Source organism: Cryptomeria japonica, chromosome 9, assembly GCF_030272615.1.
Source record: "Cryptomeria japonica chromosome 9, Sugi_1.0, whole genome shotgun sequence".
Lineage (NCBI taxonomy): Eukaryota > Viridiplantae > Streptophyta > Pinopsida > Cupressales > Cupressaceae > Cryptomeria > Cryptomeria japonica.
Window position 1 is genome coordinate 446,545,746 of NC_081413.1, and position 24,794 is coordinate 446,570,539.

At 35.1% G+C, this 24,794-nt stretch overlaps 1 protein-coding gene across 1 annotated transcript; it reads right to left on the minus strand.

The window, feature by feature from the left end:
- Nucleotides 1-13,983: 13,983 nt before the first annotated feature.
- LOC131026740 (uncharacterized) lies at nucleotides 13,984-14,496 on the minus strand. Its single transcript, XM_057956676.1, has one exon. The coding sequence runs from the start codon at nucleotides 14,494-14,496 to the stop codon at nucleotides 13,984-13,986; it is 513 nt and encodes a 170-aa protein (XP_057812659.1).
- Nucleotides 14,497-24,794: the final 10,298 nt, after the last annotated feature.

The window sequence follows — 24,794 nt, forward strand, 5'->3', positions numbered from 1 at the left end:
TAATGTCATTACTCAACCAGAACATCAATAACATTATACAACTAGTAATCATTCATATTAATTCCTTCTACTTGTTCTAACATTCTATACATTGCATATATCATGGAAAGTAAACATATAAAATCCATTAAATATCTTTCAATATCAATAATGTCTCTAACTCTTACATCCATCACTACATGATTCCTTATTACAATACTTTACAACGTCTACAAATGATTATTGCAAATACACGATAGTTATTACATATAGGAAATCATGATATACAACTGCTCCAAGAATCCATAGCTCAATAGATGAAGAAAAGTAGAAGTATCCATCTTTCTCACGAACATCCAATCAAGAGAAAATATCCCAATGAAAGAACACATCAACCACACAATCATGTGAAACCAATAGAAACCACCCCCCATGCTCCAAAAAATGATACAAGTCCCCACATACACTAAGCTTAGATTGATACCTATCTCCCAAAGAAACACATCAAGACAACATAAACAAAGATTATCAATACAAGACACATGCTTAAACACAAAGTAAGAGTTTCCAGAGACTTCCATAAAACAAAGGCTAAAACCAAGGAAACAAGTAGGGGAAAGTGTTGCATCATGTCATTAAGGTTATCATGGTAGTCTCTATCTAGACCCCAACATCAAGTGACACCCATGCGGAACTGACTCAACCTCCTATGAAGATAAGGGAGTACAATCACACCAAGAAGGCATTCCCAATCTCATCCCAAGTCTGAACTAGCACTCTAGGGCATGAGTGGGGCACAATAATTGTCTTGTTAATGTGAAATCTACCCAACCCCTAAATAAAATTCATTAATGTTATCTTATTTAACCACTAATTGCCAATTTGATCTCCTGGTATCCACTTATAAGCATCGACACTCACTTGGAAGCCACTCCCCCTAACACAATCCTATCTCTAGGGATAAATACAATCCACTAATCACCATAAATCATCCAATAATGCATAATCTAACTGGTTCACATACAATTATTTCAACCAATACAGTAAGTTGTTTCTCCAAACATAATATTCCAATAAGATATATTAAGAATACCAAATAAATCCTCTGAAACCAATTAAACATTTCTAGAAGTCCATCATAGAGAAACACAAATTCACTAATAAGTCTTGGATCTGACTCAAACTAGCACAAATCCTAAAAAATAATTAAAAAATGCAAAAAAGACTAGTTTAGTACATTCAAACTCTATTTTAGTGATTTCACAAACTATTTTAGTGCATATAGTAGCTTTTGTAGCACATTTACAAACCCTTCCAGTGCATTTGTAACTCATAATAGCTCATATAAAGCCTAGAATGGCACATATGTGATATGCTATAGTGTATTTGACACATAGAGTAGCACATATGTCAAATTGAGTAGCTCGTTTGCCTTTTGGTTTAGCGCATATGACATATAAGCAAAATATGACACAAAAAATAAGAAATTAAGTTTATAACAAATCTACAAAATTCAAACAAATCTTGGTGAAACCAAATCGACCTAGAAAGAAACATTCTTAACTCAGAATCAAGAATAAAAGACGTAAAGATAGGAAATATTTCTACCAACAAAATTTTCACACCAAGACTTAGAACCAAAATTCTCACATATAGAATGCAAACAATGGAAACATAATACACAATTCCTTACACAAGCATGGGAGTTTTACACCAACAAATTAAATACAACAAGAACCCAAAACACCCATATATATATAGTAATTAGAATTCTAATTTCAATAATATTAACAACAATAACTAAAAAAAATTCTTCCCAATAATTCCAAAAGACACAGAGCAAACAATCTTTCCTTCTCGAAAATCAAACTTATAAAATTAGATACAAAGATAAGAAAATATCCAACCTAGAATAAGAAGAAAGGACAAATTTTGAAGAAAGCCGAAGCACAACCACAATCCAAAAAATGCCAATGCAATTTATAGCAACAATGAAAATTTACAAACACAATTCCACAAACAAACAATCCCACAAAAAGATTCTTCGAAAACTCAAAAGGAAATCTTGTCCCGAATAACCCCAAAATCCAAAATATTTCTCCAGAAAATAATATCACAACCTTCTTAAAATTTTTGTCCCAAACAATAATAATGCAAAACTCATCTAAAAATTCTCCAGAAAGCCCTAATTAAAACATATGCAAAAATCATACCAATGGAGGGAACAACGTTTTCTTGTGGAATTTTGAAATCATGAAATGGAGGGAACAACGAGGCTGGATCCTCTAGTTCTGACTCCACTATAGCTCAAGGACAAGCAATGGATGATGAGGATATGAGACAAGATGGGGACCCACGGCTACGAGACCCTCCTCTTGACCACAAACAGTTGAAAGATTCCCAAGAATCGAGCCCCGAGGCAGTGAAAGTTGACTTAGAAAATATCAAGGAGGGGCAAGCTTCCAAACCTTGGAGTAGTCTTTTTTTAAGGAAAGCATATGGAAAACCGACTGGTAAATTGTCCTTCCCCTTTGTGAAATATATATCAGATAATAAAACGGGTAAACTTGCTATTGAGATTCCTGATTTAGTTATCGATCATAGCATCTCTTTAATGGCTTTTTCTTTGGTGGGGAAGTTTGTTGGACCTCGACCTAATATTGAGGATGTTAGGTCTTTTATTAAGAGAAAATGGAGAATGAAAGGTCAGGTTGATGTCTCTTCCCTGCCTAGAGGCTTTTTTGTATTTTCATTCCCTTGTGTGGAAGATATGGAAGCTGCTTTAAGTGGTGGCCCCTAGATGTTTGGTAAATCTTCTTTATCTGTGAGAAAATGGTCTCCTAACATGGAACTCAATGAATCTTTCTTTGCAACTGTTCTAGTTTGGGTAAGGCTGCCAGGGTTGCTATTGGAATATTGGGTGGAGGATGTTTTCTTAGGAATCGCGAACTCCTTTGGGGAGCTTGTTGCGATAGATCCAATAATAGTAGCTCGCAAGAGATTGGTTTATGTGCATATCTGTGTCAACATTTCACAGAATATGGACCTTCCTAGCACCATTGATATAAGCTCCAAACTTGGATTATGGGAAACAGTCAATAGAGTTCGAATCACTCCCCTTTGTGTGTTTTTCTTACAAAAAAGCAGGTCACTGGGCTAAGGCTTCTCCTAGCAACCCTTAAAAAACTTGTGATTACAAATATCCACAAATAGGTCTGGAAAGAAAAGAATAATAAAAAAGAAGGAAACAAGTTAGAAGGAAAAAGTGGAAGCTCTATCAATATATTACAACCATCAGAAGGAGATAGAATTGACCTTCCTAAGAATCCCCCTATGAAGGAGAATAAAAGAATGAAATCAGGGAGTTTGAGATCAAAATAGTCAATACCTTTGAGGATCTACAGACATAGGAGAAGGAGAATGAAATCAATGAAGAGATACTTGAAGATGGTGAGATTGAGAATATCACTGACTCTCATCATGAGGTCTTTCAAGATTCTATATCAAAAAAAGATGAACAGTGCCTAGATGAATTTGAAGAACTTGAAATTAAACTTGGAAGGAGCAACAAGTTTGGATCGCCTCAGGTAAATTTAAATGCATTCTAGAATATTGGAATTGATACACCTATATCATCCCAGAAAAGAGGAGAACTATGGAGTAATATGCAAAATGAGCCTGAAGCAGAACAAGAAGAAAACATAAAAAGAAATGGAAAGAAAATAAAAACTAAGAAGGTAGGAGGCCTTAATGGGGTGAAAACCAGAACCAGGTCCAAGGCTGACTTTGGTGCTTTAAGATCCCCATCGGGATGTAAAACTATGAAATGGCATAGGGACTAGGAGAGAAAGAAAAACATAGCTGATGGAAGGCAGTGAACTATAAAGGAATCCTGCCCTCAGGCTTCCAAATGAAGGTAATGTCTTGGAACATTAGAGGCCTAAATGGTCTCAACAAATAGGATATATTATGGAACCTCATTCAAGATCAAAATACAGATATTATCCTAGTACAGGAAACCAAAATGAGTAAAGAGAAAGTGGAGAAATTAAACTTCTTTAAATTTGGAAGAGTTTGTGGCAGTAGCTCGAATGGAGCATCTGGAGGGGTAGCAATTTTCCGGAACAAGAAAACCATCTCTAGAGAAATGATTGATGTAGATGGCAATATTTTATCCTTGAAAGCTAAAAGCATCTTTGATAGAAAGGAATGTGTTATTACTAATATCTATACCCCTAACTCCAAATCTGCTAGAAGCAAATTCTGGGACAAAATTCAACAAAAAAGAAAATCTTTCCCTTTGAATAGCTGGGTTGTGATGGGAGATTTCAATACTCCTCTGCAAGACATTGATAAAAATGGGGGTATTCATGCTCAACCAGACATCAGATCTGACTTGATGAACTTTATTAATATCAATGCTCTCATTGATATGGATCTCAATGGGGCTTCCTACACATGGTCAAACTGAAGGGATGGTGAAGATCTCATTCAGGTAAGACTTGATAGATCCCTTGTCACTAATGATTGGATTATTTCCCATCGATTCTCCCTTTTTGTTATTAATAGAATTGGTTTAGACCATTATCCCATCTCTTTTGTTGCTAAGAATTTTAAGAATAATTAGAGCTTCCCTTTTTGGTTCGAAAAGATGTGGATTTCCCACCCTAATCTTGAAAAAACTATTGCTAACTAGTGGAATATTGATGTAAATGGAACTGCCATGTATAAAGTTGCCAAAAAACTTAAAAATATCAAAGTCAACATTAAGATATGGAACAAGAAGGTCTTTGGTGATATTTTTGATTCAAAGAAAAAACTAAAGGAGGAGCTGGATTAGATCCAAAATCCAATATAGAAAGATGGCTATAAAAAGTATTCCAAAGCCATGGAAGATGATGTTCTTGTCAAACTCCACAACATTATTTCTAGGGAAGAAATCTATTCGAGGCAAAGATCTAGGGTGATCTGGCTAGAGGCTGGGGACAGAAACACTAAATTTTTCCACATGACATCTTTAAAACATAAAGCAACAACTAGAATTTCAAGACTTATTATAGAGGACAAAACTCTTCTTAATAAGGAGGAAATCAGGGATGAAGTTGTCAGGTTCTTCAATTAGCTCCTCACTAGTAACAAGGACATTGATCATACCCACCAATACAACTTGGTTAATATCATTCCTAAGATCATTAATCCTATTTAGAATAAGGCCCTATCTGCTATCTCATCTGTTGGAGAAATTAAAAAAGTTGTCTTTTCATTTCAAGGGGACAAAGCTCCAGGTCTTGATGGTTTCCCTATGTTTTTCTTCCAGGAATTCTGGCATATTATGGGAGAAGACATGGTTAATGTGGTCAAAGAATTTTTTGGAGCTAGAAGAATCCTTAAGGAACTCAACTCCACATTTATTGCCCTAATCCCTAAAGTTTCTAGGGCGGATTCTATGGGAAAATTTAGGCCAATAAGTCTATGTAACTCTTTCTATAAGATCATATCCAAAGTTTTGACCACTAGAATTTTGGTTGTTCTACCCTTCATCATCTCTGAGGAGGAGAAAGGTTTTGATCCTGGCAGGCAGATTTTGGACTCTATCATTCTTGTGCATGAGAACATTCATTCCCTCAATTCTTCTAAAAAAGAAGGCTTCTTGGTAAAGTTGGATCTGGCAAAGGCTTATGATAGACTGGAGTAGCAAGTTATTTTCAGAATCATGGAGGCTTTTGCATTTGATGAAAAGATAACCAAAATTATCAGAGAGCTGATCACCACTCCTATATTCTCTATTCTGATTAATGGATCTCCTACAAAATTCTTTAAAATGTCAAGGGGCCTCAGATAAAGAGATCCCATATCTCCTCTTCTCTTCACCATTTTGGCTGAGAGCATGAGCCGATTGATTCACAATCTAAAATTGAGTAAAACCATCAAAGGTCTTCAACCTTCCTCTACTAATGTTTTTTTCTCTCATCAATAGTTTGTTGATGATACTATCCTAATGGGATATTATTCTATTAGGGAGGCTGAGGCCTTCAAAACTGCTCTTAATTCCTATGCTTTGGCTACTGGTCAACAAGTCAATTGGGACAAATCGGCTATATATTTCATGAACTCTAGTCATAAGACAATAGAAAATTGCTAAAATTATTGGTTGCAAGGTGGACATGCTCCCTTCCACCTATCTGGGTCTTCCCTTAGGTTTAACTCCCCCAAACTCCTTTTGGAATATGATTATTGATAAATTCAACAAAAAACTTGCTGGGTGGAAAGGTTCTATGTTATCTTAGGCTAGGAAATTATAGCTTCTTCAAGCTACTCTCCAGAACCTCTCTGTTTATGCCCTTAGTTTATTTGGTATCCCAACTAAATTTGCTGAAGTATTGGAAAGAATCCAGAAGAGATTTTTATGGTTAGGAGTTGAAGAAAAAAATAGGATATCCTTGGTTGCTTGGGACAAAGTTTGTAGACCTAAGTACAAAGGAGGGTTGGGGATTAAAGCTCTAAAAACCTTTAACAAAGCTCTTCTAGCAAAACAATTATGGAGAGCCTATGATACCAAGAAAGATTCGAATCAAATATGGTTTGATAAATATATTTAGAATCAGCCTATCCAAGGGGTCCTTGACTCTAAAGACATTCATGTTGGATCCTTCATTTGGAATAGTATTACCAAATCCATAAAAGTGGCCAAAGCTAGAGCTAGATGGGTCCTTGGAAAAGGTGACAAAATAAGGTTTTGGGAGGACCCTTGGATGAAGAATGAAGCTCTTTATGATCAAGACAATAGTCAAGTTATTGAGGAATGTAAAAGGAGGTTTGGGCTAATGGTGTGTGACTAGTGGAAAGAGGACAAATCAGTGAGGCTTAATGTTATTCATTCTAAATTTTCCTTACTCCGAAAGGAGCTGCTGTCCTTTTCCCTTAACAAAGACTATGATGATGTTTTTCTCTGGAAAAGTAATCCTAGAGGTGAATTTATGGTTGCTTCAGCCTAAAAAACACTTTTTCTTAGACCAGTAATCCCATTTGGAGTAAAGTTTGGAACAACATTATGATCCCTAAAGTCAATATTTTATTTTGGATTGCTTCTCACAATAGTATCCTTACTCTTGACAATTTGGTCATAAGAGGTTTCAAACTCCCTAATAGATGCAAGCTATACTAGAAAGAGGAAGAATCAGTCAATCATCTCTTTTTTCACTTCTCCTTTACCTAGGAAATTTGGAGTAAAATGTGGGAGAAATGGAAAGTTAGTTGGGTTATGAACAAGAGTATCAAGGATATTATCTGGCAATGGAATTTCCCCACTAAATGCTAGCTTATCAAGAACCTTCGGTCCTTGACCCTCCCCATGATTTGCTGGAGCATTTGGAAAGAAAGAAATAACAGAATATTTAGGGAAGCTAAGTGTAACTCTCAGGTGGTTTAAGAAAAAATCTGCAGGGCCATAAAAGAGAACATCAATATTCCTCACAAAAAAAATAAGAAATGGTTTGTTACTGATATGAAAGATATGGAAAAAGACATCCTCACTAAATGGAACCTAATACATAAAGTCTATAGATGTGACAATAAGAATAGGAGAGATAATATTGTTTGGCACTTTCCTGATCATGATTGGATAAAGGTGAATTTTGATGGGGCGGCTAAGGGAAACCTTGGGAAGTCTAGTGGTGGAGGAGTTATAAAAAATGCTCAAGAATTCTACATTGCAGCTTTTGCCTCTCCTTTTGGGGTCCAAAATAATCATGTGGCTGAAGCTCTGGCCATGCTAAAAAGCCTCCAGCTTGCTTAGGGATTCAAATTCAAAAAAATATGGCTTGAAGGGGACTCCTTAAACATCATCCAAGCCCTCAAAGGTACAAGCTCTATTTCTTGGAATATTACTAACTTAGTTAAAAGTGCTAAATATTTGTTAAATAACTATGTTAGTGTTAGCATAACTAATACTCTAAGAGAAGGTAATAAGGTAGCGGATCTCTTACCTAATGAAGGGGTCAATTTAGAGAATGATGTTAAATACATTGGAGAAACTCATTGTAAAAGGGAGGTTAAAGAGAAATTATATTTTGATCGTATTAATGGGTCAAGTTAATATCATGATTATATTTGGGGGAATGATTTCCAAAGATAGATTTTGGGGCTGGATTAACTGCCAGTTAATGAGTGCTTTTTGGCATCATTTCCATGATCATATGTGTGAGGAAGATTATAATCATAATTGCAGGGTTTGTGCAGCCATAAACATAAGTTTCAAAACAACCAAAGAGTCTTTGTTCAGTAACTCCAAAATTTACAAGCATTTGGGGTTTCAGCTACAGACTATGAATTATAGTTGCTAGTACTTCTACCTGGAGCTCAAAATGGGTGGTAATTTAAACAGGAATGAGCCCCCAGGATGTGAAAATTGGAAGGGTGAACAAAAAGTCTAGAGAAGACTTCATAGATATGGCTTTACTAACTATATGGAAAAACTTCATGGAAGCAGAAATTCTATTTCTCATGATTTTGCCAAAGGCTGAAGTAACAATAGAGTTACCCTATTCGGGGAGATATGGAAAATTGATGAGAACCTGGTCGTCGAGGTCACGGGTCTACAGACGGAGGGCACCAAATTTTATAGAGATCGGAAGTATGCAGTTGAGGCGTTCAAAATCTTCCTGAAATCGAAGGATGAGAAGGGCAAGCTTGTGAAGAAAGACAACATTTCCTATTACATTCCCCAGTAGGTAAAGCCCTTTTGGCAAATAGTTTTAAGGGTTTTAATGAAGTATTTAACTGTTGATGGTAGATTTACAAAAATCTATAACTATCACTTTGCTATTTTGAATCACTTCCGTCATGGGGCCAAAATATCCCTGCCTTTTTATTTAGCATCCTCTCTGAATTAGAGTCTTGCTGACCATGCTAAAAAGCCTAACTCCTACCCTATAGCCCATTAGGGGCTTATATTGCTCATTTATGAACATTTGAAGGACAAGGCTAGGGAGAACAAAGATGACCCTCTGATCACGAATGCACATACCTCTGAGAGTGGCAAAGATTCAGATTCAGATGAGGAACAACCTAATGCTTCTACCCACAAAAAAAGAAGAGTTGACATAGATAATGTGGATACGGAGGTGCACGGTGATGTGGAGGAGGAAAAGGGTAAGGATTTTGAAATAGATATGGAGTATGAAAAGGATGAGAACATTGGTGAAGAGGATGAAGGGGGTAACTCTGAAAACCATCACTCTAACCCTATGGGCTCAAAGAGTAGGAATGTTGCTTGGAATGCTAAGGAGGATGACAATCCCAACTTTGTGGGCACTAAACAGTGTAGGGATCCTACGACCACCATCTTGAATACCGCCAATAACTATACTCTGGAGTCCTTCAACTTCTAGAAATGGGTTGTCAGCAACATTACTAGCATGCAAAGTAAACAAAGGGAGTTGGAAAACAAGATTAATAAGTTGATTAAGGACTCTATGAAAATGAAGGATGAGACAGAAACTAGTGAAGCTGATGAGGAAATCGAGATGGAGGGTTGGCTGGAAAAAGATTTGATCAAAGGGGATTTGAAACACTAGGAGGATGTTATAAGAACCTTGAAAGAATAGACTGAAGAGGATAACGACAACATCAACTCCCGGGTCGCCCGTACCAAGAAGGCCCTTAAAAACTTCATGAACCATAGCCTCTAGGTCCTGAAAGTCTCATCACAGAACATGAATGCTTTGGTGGACCATCTGGAAAGGAAAAATCAGGAAAAGAATCTAGTTGTCGTTGATGATATTCCAACTTCCAGCACCACCCACCAGACTCCCAAGCGCAGAACAAGGCAGAACACTACTGGGATGGAGATCAATACGAAAGATAGCCAGCTGAGAGAGGAAAACAACAACCTAAGGGAAGTGGCCAAGGTGATGATGCTCTTGGTTCAAAATGCCAAGGAATCTATTAAATTTTTCAATTAATTTGTAATGTTGGGTTTGGAGCCAACTTCTTGTTGGCTTCTTGCTGTCTTTTTCTTAGCTATTGGTTTTTGTGCTGGTGTTTCGCAGCTGTTTTGTTTAGTCTCTTTAATGCTTATCTTTCGAATTGTAAAAGGGTTTTAGATTCCCTAAAACCTGTTTTTACTTAATCAAAAACATATGCAAAAATCCTAATATAATCTTTCTTCAAACACAAAAGGTCAATTAGCAACTTCAATGCAAAGCATAAAGCTCACTCCACATCCTCCTTCGAAAACAAGGAGAAAATAATTAAAATTAATAATTAATATTTATTAAACTCCCAATTAGCCATTAAAGCAAATAAAAGAAAAGAATAATTAATGATTAAATTCCCAATTAAATATAAAAGCTCCTAATAAAATAATCAATTAATAATATTAAACTCACAATAAATATTATTAACTAGTTACTAATATTATTTATTTACACATTAATAATTAATTAACAACCATAACTTAACAAAATCAACCCAACATAATAATTAAATAAAATACCACATAACTGAAATACTAGAATTGGTAAGGTATCAGCTAGGCCTTGAATATAATAAGAAATTATATCATTCTTCAATCAAGTTTTCATGGGATTAGAGACAGGCTCAGACCTATGAAATCAGGTTGAGTCAATGTCTAGTACCTGCATCTTGCATAACACCAAACGTCTGTGCACAACACACACACACACACACACACACACACACACACACACACACACACACACACACACACACACATATAATCATGAAGTAAAAACATGGGTGGAAAGATAATCACAACATCACACCCTTCTCAAAATAAGTGGTATGACATCGTCCCTTCCACATACACAATAAAAAAACATCATAATTAAAAATAAATCATCAATAACATCATCATATCCAATATAATCTTGAAGTAAATTTAGCACACAACATGATAACATCATAAGTAAGCATATATCACCGAACATGCATAAACTTAGATTCTCTGTTTAAGATGATTGATAGTGGTAAACCATGTAACCTTACAACCTCTTTCAAGAATATACCTGCTATGTGAGATGCATCATGTGTGGTTTAACAAGGTAGGAAGTGAGCCATTTTTGAAAACATGTCAAAAACTACATAGATTTGGTCATAACCCTATTTGGTCTTTGGGAATCTTAATACAAATTCCATACTAATGGAATCCCATGGCTTGTTTGGTATGGGAAAAGGGGTATACAAACCTGCATTTGAACTGCTACCCTTGGTCGTTTGACAAAACATAGAACCTTCCACATACTTTTTGATCTTAGTCTGCATCCTAGGCCAGAAATAGAATCTTCTAACCAATTCAAGGGTCTTATCAATCCCAAAATGACCTGCCAATCCCCTATAATGTTTCTCTTTCATAATATTTTCTCTCATGGAGCCTTTAGGGATGAAAAGTTGGCTTCCTTTGAAAAGTAGACCTTCTTGGAAAATGAAATCTAATAACTCCTTGTGGTACTTATCACCCATTTCCTTGCACACTTGGTATGCTTCTTTGAATTCCTCATCTCCTTTGTACATATCCTTCATGGAACTGATTCCTATTCTCTCCAACTAAACCTCCTTCACTATCAATTTCCTTCTGCTAAGGGCATCAACCACCTTATTTTCCACTCCTTTCTTGTGCTTGATGATGAAAGTGAATGCTTGAAGGTATTCCATCCACTTCATATGTCGATGGTTCAACTTGTCTTGTCTATTCAAGAAGCTCAAAGCATGGTTATCATTATAGACTATAAACTCCTTTGGCAACAAATAATGCCTCCATTTCCTCAAAGATTGGACCATTGCATACATCTCCAAGTAATAGGTTTACTTTTGTTTGGCTTTATTTAATTTTTCACTAAAGAAGGCTATTGGTCTACCTTCTTGACTCAAGATTCCTCCTATTGCCTTGTTACTTGCAACACATTCTATGGTAAAGACCTTATGAAAATAAGGTAGAACCAATATAGGTTTCTTTGATACCCTTCTTTTCAAATACTCAAAAGATTTTGTAGACACCTAAAAATGTCTCATTGATTATGTACTAATTATTCATCTAATTGATTAAACAATTCTTTAATTATTTAATTAAGTTAATTAATCTTATTCTTCCAATTCATATTTCCTCGTCATCTTACTAATTATTCTAATTTTAATTCTATCATCATTTAACCATTTTAACCATTTTCGAATGTTAATTAAATATTTATTATTTAATTAATTCTGATTAATCCCCCAATTTAAATAATCTTTATTATTTAAATAAATTCCATTTTCAATTTCTATCTCTATTCAGTTAATCAATTATCATTAACCCTTTTTCTAAATATTAATTAAATATTTATTATTTAATTAATTGTGGTTTTTAATCTTTTATTTAAATAATCCTTATTATTTAATTAAAGTCCATTTCTAAATAATTAAATATTTTCTTTAAATTATTTAATTAACTAATTTATTCTTCTAATTTCATTTAATTCCAAATTCAAATTCTATTTCTTTTATTTCTTCTAATTTCAAATACATGTGTATGATTTCAAAAATCAAATTGAAAATCAAAGTCAAGTTCTAAATATATTCAAATACTAAATTGAATTTAAAATAAATTCAATATTTGAATTAATTCTCATGCAAAGATTAAAGTGAACATCAAAGTCAAAGTTAAAGAACATGCTAAATTAATTAATTCAATCAATTAATTAATTAATTCAATTATCTTTCCAATTCCTATTTCTATCTTCTAGTTAGCTTTTTCTAGATAAAGATTTCTTTGTCATCCTCTTTATTTCCTCCAATCACCCTTTTTCATTCCTCAATCAGCTTTTTCTCAATCAGTTAACTCATTTAATCTATTCAATCTATTCAGTTCCATCTCCAAATCAATAGTTCAACTATCAATCAGCATGTGAGCTCACCAAAGTTCCACCTCTTCATCAATGTGTTCCACGTTTCATTCAATTCTCTCCAATAATCTATAAATTGAGCATTCAATCTCCATTTTCAATCCTCCTCAGTCCTGGACAATTACTCTAAATCACGAACTTCAAATCTTTGCATCATCTGCAGGTTGCCAATGCAATATCTGAGAGCCATCATACCACAAAGAAGAGAAGAACAATGGAAGCCATATGCGATCATGAAATAGGGAGTTTTAATTGATTTATTTTACATTCGTATTGATTGTTTACATTATTTCATTGGTTTATTTAGAATTATTTAATTAGATAGGGATTCATGATTTCCTTTTATTTCTAATTGATTTGATAGATGAATTTTACATATGACAGACTTATCTGCTTCACTAGTCCATACAAACTGACATTTTCTACCCCCCTTTATAGTGTCAATCAAAGGTGCACATACACCACTAAAATTCTTAATAAACTTCCTATAGAAGCTTGCAAGACCATGAAAACTCTTTACCTCACTTGCATTTCTAGGTGTAGGCCAATTGAGGATTTCTTCCACCTTGGATGGATCCATCTTGAGGTTGCTCTTGGTGATAAAAAACCAAGAAACACTAACACCTCCTACAAGAAGACACATTTTTCCAAATTGATCTTCAACTGCTCTTCATTCAACCTTTTCAACACCAAACCCAAATGTATTAGATGTTCATCTTTATTCTTCCTAAAAATCAAGATATAATCTAAGTATACAACAACAAAATAATTGATAAAGGGTTTGATGACTTCATTCTTGAGTCTCATGAATGTAATAGGAGCATTTGAGAGGCCAAATGGCATATCCATCCACTCATAAAGTCCTTCATTTGTTTTAAGTGTTGTCTTCCACTCATATCCCTCTCTTATCTTGATTTGATGGTTGTTGCTCTTCAAATCCACCTTGGAATAGTGCTTGGCTCCTACTAGATAGTCCATCAAGTCTTCTATCCAAGGCATAGACAACCTATACTTGATTGTGATCTTGTTTATGGCTCTTGAATCCATACATAATATCCATGTACCTTCTTTCTTTGGGGCCAATACCACAGGGACAACATACGGGCTAATGCTCTTCCTTATTAACCTTCTCTAGCAACTCATGTATGTGCCTTGCAAGTTCTTCATTCTGATCAGGGGTCAACTTGTATGCTGCTTTGTTGGGAAATGTAGATCTTGGTATGAGGTCAATGCAGTGAATTACATATCTGAAAGGTGGTAGGGTCTCTGGCTTGCTTCCTGCAACTACACCCTTGTATCTTTCCAACAACTCTTTCACCTCTCTTGGACCTGTAGTCCTCTCTTGCACCTTGTCTTCTTCTTTCTTCCTCACTTCTTCTCTTGGCTTCACCACTATGGTAAAGCATGGGGTATCCTTCTCTTTGATTGTCTGCATAAACTCCTTACCTACTAACATGACACTAGTCACATCATGATTGTCTTTACCATCATCTGGTAGTGGGGTCATAGTGTATTGCACACCATCTTTGGTCAACTTGTAGACATTTTTCTTCCCATCATGCTTTGAGTCTACATCATATTGACATGGACTTCCTAGGAGGAAATGGCAAGCATCCATCTCTATAACATCACACAAAATCTTGTCTCTATATTCACCTATATGAAAATCCACCCAAACTTGTTCACTTACCAAGGCTTGCTGCTCTTTGCTCAATCAGAAGACCTTGTAGGGGTAAGGGTGAGGGAGTTTCTTCAATCCAAGTTTCTTGACCATCTATGTTGAAGCAAGATTACCAGTTGACCTTGAGTCCACAATGACTCAACATACTTGTCCACTTACCTTGCAAGTAGTTCTAAACACTGCATTCCTTTATGGTGGCTCCTTGGTGGTTGATACCTTCAAGAGGGTCGTTTTGAACATTAGACACTCCTCTTGGTCTAGATCTTCATGCCTTGAAGGTGAGTTCACACTTTGTGTGTCATCCTCTTATGCCAAATGAACTCTTCTTTCTCGACCTTGACTGATAGAACCTTTCTTTTCTGGACATTTGAATGATTGGTGGCCAACTTGATTACATGTGAAACATCTTCCAGTGAAAATAATGGTTCCTCTACCTCAAAATCTACCTCATCTATTTGGTCTTATTCCTTTGAAACTACCTCTGTGGCTTGTATCTCCTTCTAGTTCCCGGTTACTTGAGTCTCCTTGTGGTCTAGGAGATGTTCCTCTTCCACCAAATCTAACCCTTCCTCTGAAGTTTCCTCCTCTTCCTCGACCTTGTTGGTCTCCCTTTCTTCTGAAGTTTTCTTCACTTCTTAATGCCATTTGATAACATTTATGAATTGTCTCAGGATTGAAGACACTTAGTTCATCTTGAATGGCATACTTGAGGCCATTCATGTATCTTGCCATCTTTTGCTTCTCACTCTCTAACACCCTTGCTCGTAGGGACATTTTGTGAAACACCTATGTGGTGCAGGAGCACTTAGGACTTGGTCTTATAGGTTTTTCCCAATTTTGGCTTATACTGACCATAGCCAAGTTAGGTACATAATAAGGACTCCATGAGGTTCCAAGAGTAATTTTGATGAGTAAAATGTAGGGCTAGATTGAGTTAGTTCTTCTTAGGTTTGCATTTTGTGCATAAGTAGTGGTTTGAGTAGGAAATTGACCTTCTTGGTGGTCAAAAGTGGAAAAACATGGTATAGGAATTAGGGAGGGTTAAAATAGTATTAGGAATTATTTAAAAGTAATGAATAATGACTTAGAATAGGTTTCATGGATTTGAAAAGCAAAAAGTGCAAAAAGTGCAAAGTTGCAAAAGTTGTCATGACAACTTTTGAAAGTTGTCATGACAATTTTTGTCCTAAAATGCTTAGCAATGTGGTTAGGGATATCCCAATGGCCTAGAGTGACTCCAAAAAATGGGGAGACTATAAAAAACTTCTCTTTCATGGTTAGCAAGGTTGGAGTTTTGTTTTTGTAAGATCAACAATCTGAAACTACTCATTTTCGGACTATTTGACACTATTTTGGCTTATTTTCTCATATTATGAATACAAATGGATTGAATCCATTGATCTAGTAATGGATTGAGTTTCTTTGGTGTGTTTCAGTGTCATTTAATTCATTTCAAGCTTTTTAGTTAGGTTGTGTTAGTGTTTTCATTGATTAGTTTGCAAACAACTAGTTTTGGCTTGTACATAGCAATTTTGTGTAAAATGGTTGCCCCATGAATTCCATCCGTGCTACCAACATGGCCTATTGGGACATGGAAGGAAACCACTTGTATAGTTTACATATGTAGGGGAAAATTCTAGAGATGAAGATTAACATGACTGTCACCTTGTTCTAGGCGAGTCTAGGAGCAACCCGGATAGAGGAGACAGGGTGAATTTGGTGTGTAAAGTGCAGGGGTGAATGAAAAACTAAAATATAACCTTTTGGAGGGGTCCATGAAGTTCATACAGAGTTTCATATGCTAGGGGAAGCCTTTAAAAGACCATTTTATGCTCATTTTCCAAACTTGACCAGTCACTGCGAATTAGGAGGCCTAGAAACGCTTCAAAACCCTCATTTTTGGGTTAGGGCATTATACGGTGAGTTGGAAAATGAAAAACACCATAATACCTTGGGGTTAGGTGAGAGTTTGAAGAAAACCCAATCTTTTTGCAAGGTCTTTTGGACCATTTTCCTCTAAGCCCTAGAAATCCGGATTTTGGAGGCCTAATAGGGGCTCATTACTTATAGCCCTTTTCTAGGCAAAATAGTGAAACCGATAAGAAAGCTAAAGGATGAAAACCTCAAATGGACCCAAAAGGTATTCAAATCATGTTAGAAACCATCTCCACACCTCTGCATCAACTCACAATAGTTGGAGGTCAAATATACAAGTTGAAGTCAAGACAACCATAATGAGCACATGGGAAACATTATGAATTGGTAGGGTTCCTAGTTAAATACTTGAAGCATACACCTTGAGATTGACAAGAAGCAAGCCCTAGAAGAGATTGAGAATAAATTGGAGGTCTTATCACATAGTTAGACCTGGAGAGTTGGTGGAATTGAGCAACACCAACTAGGTGAAGTGCGAGCAAACTAGGTGGATTCCATCAAATTGGTATTAGAGCCTATAAGATTTGGGCTAGGTGATTAGATATCCTAAGTGGAATTTGTAGGAGACAATAACATGGTGACCAATGTAGATTTGGAAAAGCAAGTGGATGATCAAGAGGAAGAGAATATACTCCTGAAGGAGAAGTTGCTTTAATTGGAAAGTAAGCTTGGTGAGATTGAAACCAAGGCAGATGAAGTGTTGGTAAAGGTTGAAGGAGAAGAAGGGAAGGGTAAGGAAGTGTTAGAGATAGACAAAGTACCTAAACCTAATCTTGTCTGAGAATAAGAACCTTTCCTAAAGGCATTGAAGGCCTTAAGTGGTAAATCACTAGAAGGATTACCATTGTTCAGTAGCAAGATGGAAGCATAAGTGGTCTTAGAATGGATAGAAGGCATGGAGAACCATTTTGAATTAGAACTCATAATTGAAGCCCAAAGACTCAAAGTAGCCAAGTCAAGGATGAGAGGAGCTACTCTCACATGGTGGAAATTTGTGCAAGATGAGAGAAAAAAATGGGCAAAGCACCCATCTCTTCTTGGAAGGGGATGTTAGTCAAAATAAAAGAAGTCTATCTCCCTGATGACTATGAAGTGCAAATTCATAGGAAGAGATAAAACTTAAGACAAAAAGACCTTGATGTCAGTAGTTATACAGAGGAGTTCCATAAACTTAGCCTTAGATCTCATGCAGTGGAAGAAGAGAGTCTTAGAGTTTCTAGGTACCTAAATGGCCTATGGTGGAACATCCAAGAAGAAATCAGTTTAATGAGTCCAAAGACATTTCATCAAACCTATCAAGTTGCCCTTAAAGTGGAAGAAAAACTAAAACAAGAAGACATGAATCAAGTAGCAATAGGGGCAGGGGTAGAGGAAAATACAATAGAGGCCATAGGGGAGGCTTTGGAGGAAGAAGTTCTGAACAAAGAACACAAGAAGAGTCTAAACTCACTGAGAAGCAAGAGAGTGGCACTAGTAAAGGAGGATTCAATAGAGGAAGGGGATCAAATAATGGTTTTAGAGGAAGATCTAATGGACAAGGTAGAGGTTCCTCATATTTTGCAACAATGAAGTGTTACCATTGTAGCCAACTTGGTCATCCAGCATATAGGTGTCTAGAGAAGGGGTCATCATCACAAGGTGGTGAAAGAAGAGTGAACTATCTTCAAGAAGAGTCTTCAAGCAACAAGACTTCAGAGGTTGCCTTAGAATAAGAGGTAGGTAAAAACTTCAGGATAAGGATAATTTTGATCAAAGAACTGGTCAGAGAAGAGCCAAGCTAAAGAAGGTCCTTATTTAGGATCAAATGCAAGATTATGGACAAGGTTTGCAAAGTGCTCATTGATTCATGGTCAACAGACAACATTGCGTTAGAAGAGGCAATGAGTAAGCTCAAATTGCAAAGGATACCTCACAACAACCCATATAGAGTCACTTGGTTGAACAAAGGCCAACATGTCCTAGTCAATGAGCAAGCATGGGTGGATTTTACCATTGGGAGGTATAAGGACAAGGTGTTATGTGATGTCCTACCCATGGATGCATGCCATCTTCTATTGGGAAGACCATGGCAATTTGATAGACAAGCTATTTATGATGGAGCCAAGAATGCATACTCATTCAAGAAAGATGGATTCACATTCAAGATTCAGTCTATCCTTGAGGAAAGTGAAAAGAGGGTAGTAGGTCCTAATGTTCTTTTGTTGAGTGAAAAAAAATTCTTGAAGACACTAGAGGAAGGTGAAGGTATAGGGTTTGCATTAGTAATGAAGCCTAAAGAGGAAGACAAGAAAGAGCAGCCAGATTTGCCAATAGAGGTTCAATACCTATTGAAGAAGTTCAAAGGCATAGTGAGTGATGGAAAACCTACCACCTTACCTCCTAAAAGAACCATAAGCCATCAAATAGACTTCATTCCTAGAGAATCCTTACCTAACGATTCAACTTATAAAATGACTCCCCAACAAAATGTTGAGATTGCCAAGCAAATCCAAGATCTTTTAGAGCAAGGCCTAATGAGGAAAAGCATTAGCCCTTGTATTGTCCCTACCATGTTAGCCCCAAAGAAAGGTGGTACTTGGAGATTGTGTACCGATTCTAGAGCTATTAATAGGATCACCATTAGATATAGGTTTCCAATTCCTAAAATAGAATACCTAATGGATTGTTTAGGGGAAGCCAAGTACTTTACCAAGATTAACCTTAAAAGTGGATACCACCAAATTAGGATTAAGGAGGGTGATGAATGGAAAACTGCAATCAAGACAATAGAGGGTCTTTATGAATGGCTTGTAATGCCATTTGGCTTATCCAATTCTCCAAGCACCTTCATGAGACTCATGAATGAGGTGATGAAGGACTTCATAGGTAAATTTGTGGTGGTATATCTAGATGATATTCTCATTTTTAGTAAGAATAGGGCAGATCATATTAATCATTTGCAAGATGTACTACAAAGATTGTATGGTGAAAATATGACCATGAATTTGGATAAGTGTCAATTTGTTAAGCAAGAGTTGGTTTACCTTGGGTTTGTGTTGTCTCAAGGAAACCTCAATATGGATCCTAGCAAGGTTGAAGCCATAGTAAATTGGCCTACTCCTAAGTCATCAACAGTGGTGAGAAGCTTCCATGGACTAGCTCAGTACTACAGGAAGTTCATTAGGCAATTCAGTGCTATATGTGCACCAATGTTAGACACCATTAGAGGTGGAATGAAGGCAAAGTTTCAATGGAGTGAACAAGCAAATAGAGGTTTTCAAACCTTGAAGGAGAAGATAGCTAATCAACCAATGTTGGTATTGCCTAGTTTTGAGAAACGTTTCATAGTGGAATGTGATGCAAGCAATATTGTAGTAGGTGTTGTCCTAAGCTAAGAAGAAAGACCAATAACTTTCTAAAAGGACATACAAGAGAAAGGAAAGAAAAATAAAATCCAAGAAAGTTTATTGATGAATTAAATGTTACCAAGAGAAATGCAAAAACCTTGGAGCAATCACCCAAATGTGAAGAAGGAGGCACAAGAACTTTTGAAAGGGGAAAAGAAAAGAAAAACCCCTTGTGATATTATGAATGAGGCAATGCCTAAAATGAGAGAGAGAGAGAGAGAGAGAGAGAGAGAGAGAGCAAGAAGCTCTTTACAATATTGTCATTAAGAAGAAATGAGAGAGGAGACATCTCTTAAATAGAGATGAGGAGAGGAGTTACAAAGTAACTCCCAAATCTATGAATGCCACCATTCATAAAATGTGTGTGCCATGTGTCCACATCCTCTTATGGAGGAAATCTAATATTCCTTAATAAAGGAAAATAAAAGAAATGACTTGTCCTCACACATGTACTAGAGGAAAAATCACATGTAGGAATTCCAAAGGAATGTCCTAAACTAAATACAAATAAACCTAAGCCAAGTAAAGATTAAATATTCTAACACCCCCCCTTAATCTTTACTTGGGGAGTTTACATCAAACCCTTCAATGAGTTGCAAGCCAAGATTTTTACAATGAAATTGGAACTTTTCTTTACAAAGTGGCTTGGTCAAAATATCTGCAACTTTGTCTTCCCCCTTGCAATAGAGAAGTGAAACTTGCTTGTCTTCAATTCATTCTCTAATAAAGTGGTGTTGGAGAGAAATGTGTTTTGTCCTTGCATGGAAAACTGGATTTTTAGCCAAGGCAATGGCACTTTAGTTGTCACAATACAATGGAGTTGGTTCATGTTGAGGTAGACCCAAATCTTCAAGTAGTCTTCTAAGCCACAAGACTTCTTTGGAAGCATTAGTGCATCCTTTGAACTCAGCTTCAGTCGATCCAAGAGAGGTAGATTGTTGCTTTTTACTATTCCAAGAAATTGCTCCTGAACCAACAAAAAAACAATAACCACAAGTAGATTTCCCATCATTGGGATCTCCACCTAGATCAGAATCAGTAAAACCTTTTAAAGTAAAATCAGAATTTGCATCATAAAACAAACCTACATTAATAGTTCCTTTAATATATCTTAAAATTCTCTTAGCAACTTTAAAGTGTGTTTGTTGAGGTTTAGACATGAATCTTGAAACCAAACCAACACTATAAGCAATATCTGGCCTAGTAAGAGTTAAATAATTCAAACTTCCAACTAATTGTCTATACAAAGTAGGATCAACAAGAGGAGTTTGCATATCAAGCATTAACTTAGTGCCTAATTCAATAGGAATTGAAACATGGTGAGCATCATTCATGTTAAACTTATCTATGAGATCTTGAGCATATTTACTTTGAGATAAGAAAATTCCTTCAGAGGTTTGCCAAATTTGCATTCCTAAGAAATAATGTAAAAGACCTAAATCAGTCATTTGAAATTTTTGATTAAGTTGAAACTTAATATCAGAAATCAAAGTATTGGAACTTGAAGTAAGAATCAAATCATCTACATACAAGATAATAATGATAATATCATCTTCACTATATTTAATATACAAGTTAGGATCATTTTTACTTCTAATAAAGCCTTGAGAAAGAAAGAATGCATTAATCTTTGAATACCACTCCCTAGGAGATTGCTTTAATCCATAAATTGATTTCTTTAATTTACAAACTAAGTGTGCATTACCTTCTTTAATAAAACCAAGAGGTTGAGACATATAAATTTCCTCATGTAAATCACCATTAAGAAAAGCACTTTTAACATCCATTTGGTGAATAGGCCAATTCATTCTAGAAGCTAAAGCAAGCACAAGTTTAATTGTAGGCATTTTAGCAATAGGAGCAAAAGTTTCAGTATAATCTAAGCCTTCAATTTGAGAAAAACATCTAGCAACTAATCTAGCTTTAAATTTACTAACTTGATTATTAGCATTCAATTTAGTTTTATAAATCCACTTGCAAGAAACAAGATTTTTACCATGAGGCAAGGGAACTAAATCCCAAGTTTGGTTAGAAATTAAAGTATCATATTCTTCCTTCATTGCTTTTTGCCAATGTGGTTGATTTTTACCTTGATCAAATGTTTAGGATCATTAGAATTCATAATAGTGGTCATTAAAGCATAATTACAATAATTAATTCTTCTAGTTTGAAGTCTATCCATTCTAGCTAAGTATTCATCACTATCTTGAATTAAAGATTTAAACCATTTAGGTCTTCTCTTAGAAGTAATGGATTCATCACTAGAAGAAGATTCATGAGGAGTAGAGTTATTATTATCATCATCACTATCACTAGAAGGAATAGAAAGAGATGCATTAGGAGTAGGGTTTAGAGAAGGAGGTTGGTCCTCCACAAGCACAAATTTGCTTTGAGCAAGTTCATCATCCTCCACTTTAGAACAATCATGAGTGCCTTTTTCTGCAATGCAAACATCTCTTGCAACTTTTACCTTGTTAGTAATAGGATTGTAAACTCTATAACCTTTAGTATTTTCATCATAACCAACAAAAATAAAAGGAGAAGATTTAGCATCTAATTTTTTTCTTTTCTCCTTAGGTTTGTGAACATAAGCTATGGAACCAAAAATTCTTAAATTCTGCAAATTAGGCTTTCTACTAGACCAAGCTTCTTCAAGAGTTTTATCCTTTAAGGCTTTGGTAGGTGTTCTATTAATTAAATAAGTTGCACAAGCCATAGCTTCAGCCCAAAACTTGTAATCCATATTTTTTGCATGCAATAAACATCTAGCCATTTCAACAATTGTCCTATGCTTCCGTTCCGCCACACCATTTTGTTGTGGTGTATAAGGAATGGTAAGCTCATGTTTAATTCCAAAAGATTTCAAATAAGAATTAAATGCATTATTGACATATTTTCTTCCATTGTCAGTATGAAGAATCTTAATTTTAGAACCAGATTGCCTTTCTACAAACATATGAAATTCAGTAAACACATCAAGCACTTGATCCTTACTATGAAGGAAATATATCCATGTTCTCCTTGAAAAATAATCAACAAAGGTAAGTGCATACCTTGAACCTTGGATGGAGGGATTCTCCATGGGACCCAAGAGGTCACTTTGAACTAAATGCAATTTAGTATATGCCCTCCAAGATCGACCATGAGGAAAGGGTTCCATGTGCATCTTACCACTCATGCAACCATTGCAAATAATTTGAGAAGGAACAATAGTAGGCAATCCATCAACCATATTTGTTTTTTGCATCAATGAAATATAATCAAAATTGAGATGGCCAAGTCTTTCATTCCATATAGTAAAATCAACAGTAGTAAGCAAAGAATACTTTGGAGGAGCAAATTCATAGAACCTGAATAAGTTATCACTATCCATTTTAGCAGTAGCAATAACATGATTAGTTTTTGGATCAATGATATAACATATGCCCCTATAAAAGTTAATCTTATAATCTTGACAAAGTTTAGGAACTGAAATCAAATTTGATTTTAATTCAGGAACATAAAGAACATCATGTAATTTCCCATTAGGAACATTCAATTCACCAATAGCTTCAACTTTGTAACTATGATTATTAACTAATTGAATAGGAATATTAGAAGTATTAGGATGCAAAGATTCAAAACATTCTTTATGAGAAGTAACATGCTGAGATGCACCAAAATCAATAATCCACTCAAGTGGTTGAGAAACATTATAAGTACATGTAAATGCATGATGAGATGAATTACTATTATTATTACCTTTCTTATAATGAGGTTTATGTTGTTGATTATTTTGATTATTTTGGTTCATGGGCTTTTTACCATTTTGCTTCTTAAAACAATTATTAGTAATATGTCCATCTTTCCCACAATATGTGCAATGGGGTCTTGTTTGAGAATTATTCCTTTGATTATTGTATGTATTATTATGATTATTATTATGAGAATTGTTATGATAGGATTTAGAATGAGATTGATAATTAGAAGTTTTGTGATTATTATTATGATTATGATTATTATTATTGGATCTAAAATTATTATTATAATTTTGGTTTTTAGACATAAAAGCATGTTCACTACTTTTAAGAGTACCAAATTGAATTAATTTAGCTTCCTCTTGATGTAATAAATTACAAAAAATATCATAGTTTTAATTGAGTAGCTAAGCTAGGAATAGCAAGTTGAGCATGAAAATTCGTAATAAATTGCTGAAATTGATGAGGAAGACATTTTTTAAGAATAAGATGAATTAAACGTAAATCAGCTAGAGTAACTCCTAAACCAGTTAATTGACTATTAATTGAATCAAATTTTAATAAGAATTCATCCATGGTTTTAAAATTTGTATACCTGAGATCTTCAAGTTGATCTTGAAGCTGAATTTTTCGGAATTCATTTGAGCTATCATAAGTTGTTTTTAAAATTTCCCAAGCTTCATATGCTTTTGTACAATTTCCAATTAAAACATACAAATCAAGAACCATTGAAATACTAATTAAACCAAGTGCTTCCTCATTTTGAGCCTTCCATCTATCTTGGTCGGCTTGAGGAGCTGTTGAAGTAGGCTCAGAGGTTTTATTAGTAGCAACATCCAAAAGGTGCTTGAAACGTAAAATGAAAGAAATATGTGTTTTCCATGAATGATAATTACTACTATTTAACTTAATTTTAGGAATTAAAGTAGACATGATAGCAAAATAATAGTTAGTTAAAAAATATTACCCCCTTTGATTAAAAGATGAAAAAAAAAAAAACTCCTTAATTAAAATTAAACCAAAAATAATAACTCTATATAAAAAATAACAATTTTTTTACAAAAATATTTATAAAAAAATATTATTTAAAATAACAAATTTAAATTTTTAAAAAAACTTTAATTTTATTTAAACAAACGTAGTATTAAAAAAAACTATTAAATCATAATAATAACAC

Excerpts from the sequence above, each read along its gene's own strand:
- LOC131026740 (XM_057956676.1), bottom strand. The coding sequence starts at position 14,496 with ATGGATGCTTGCCATTTCCTCCTAGGAAGTCCATGTCAATATGATGTA.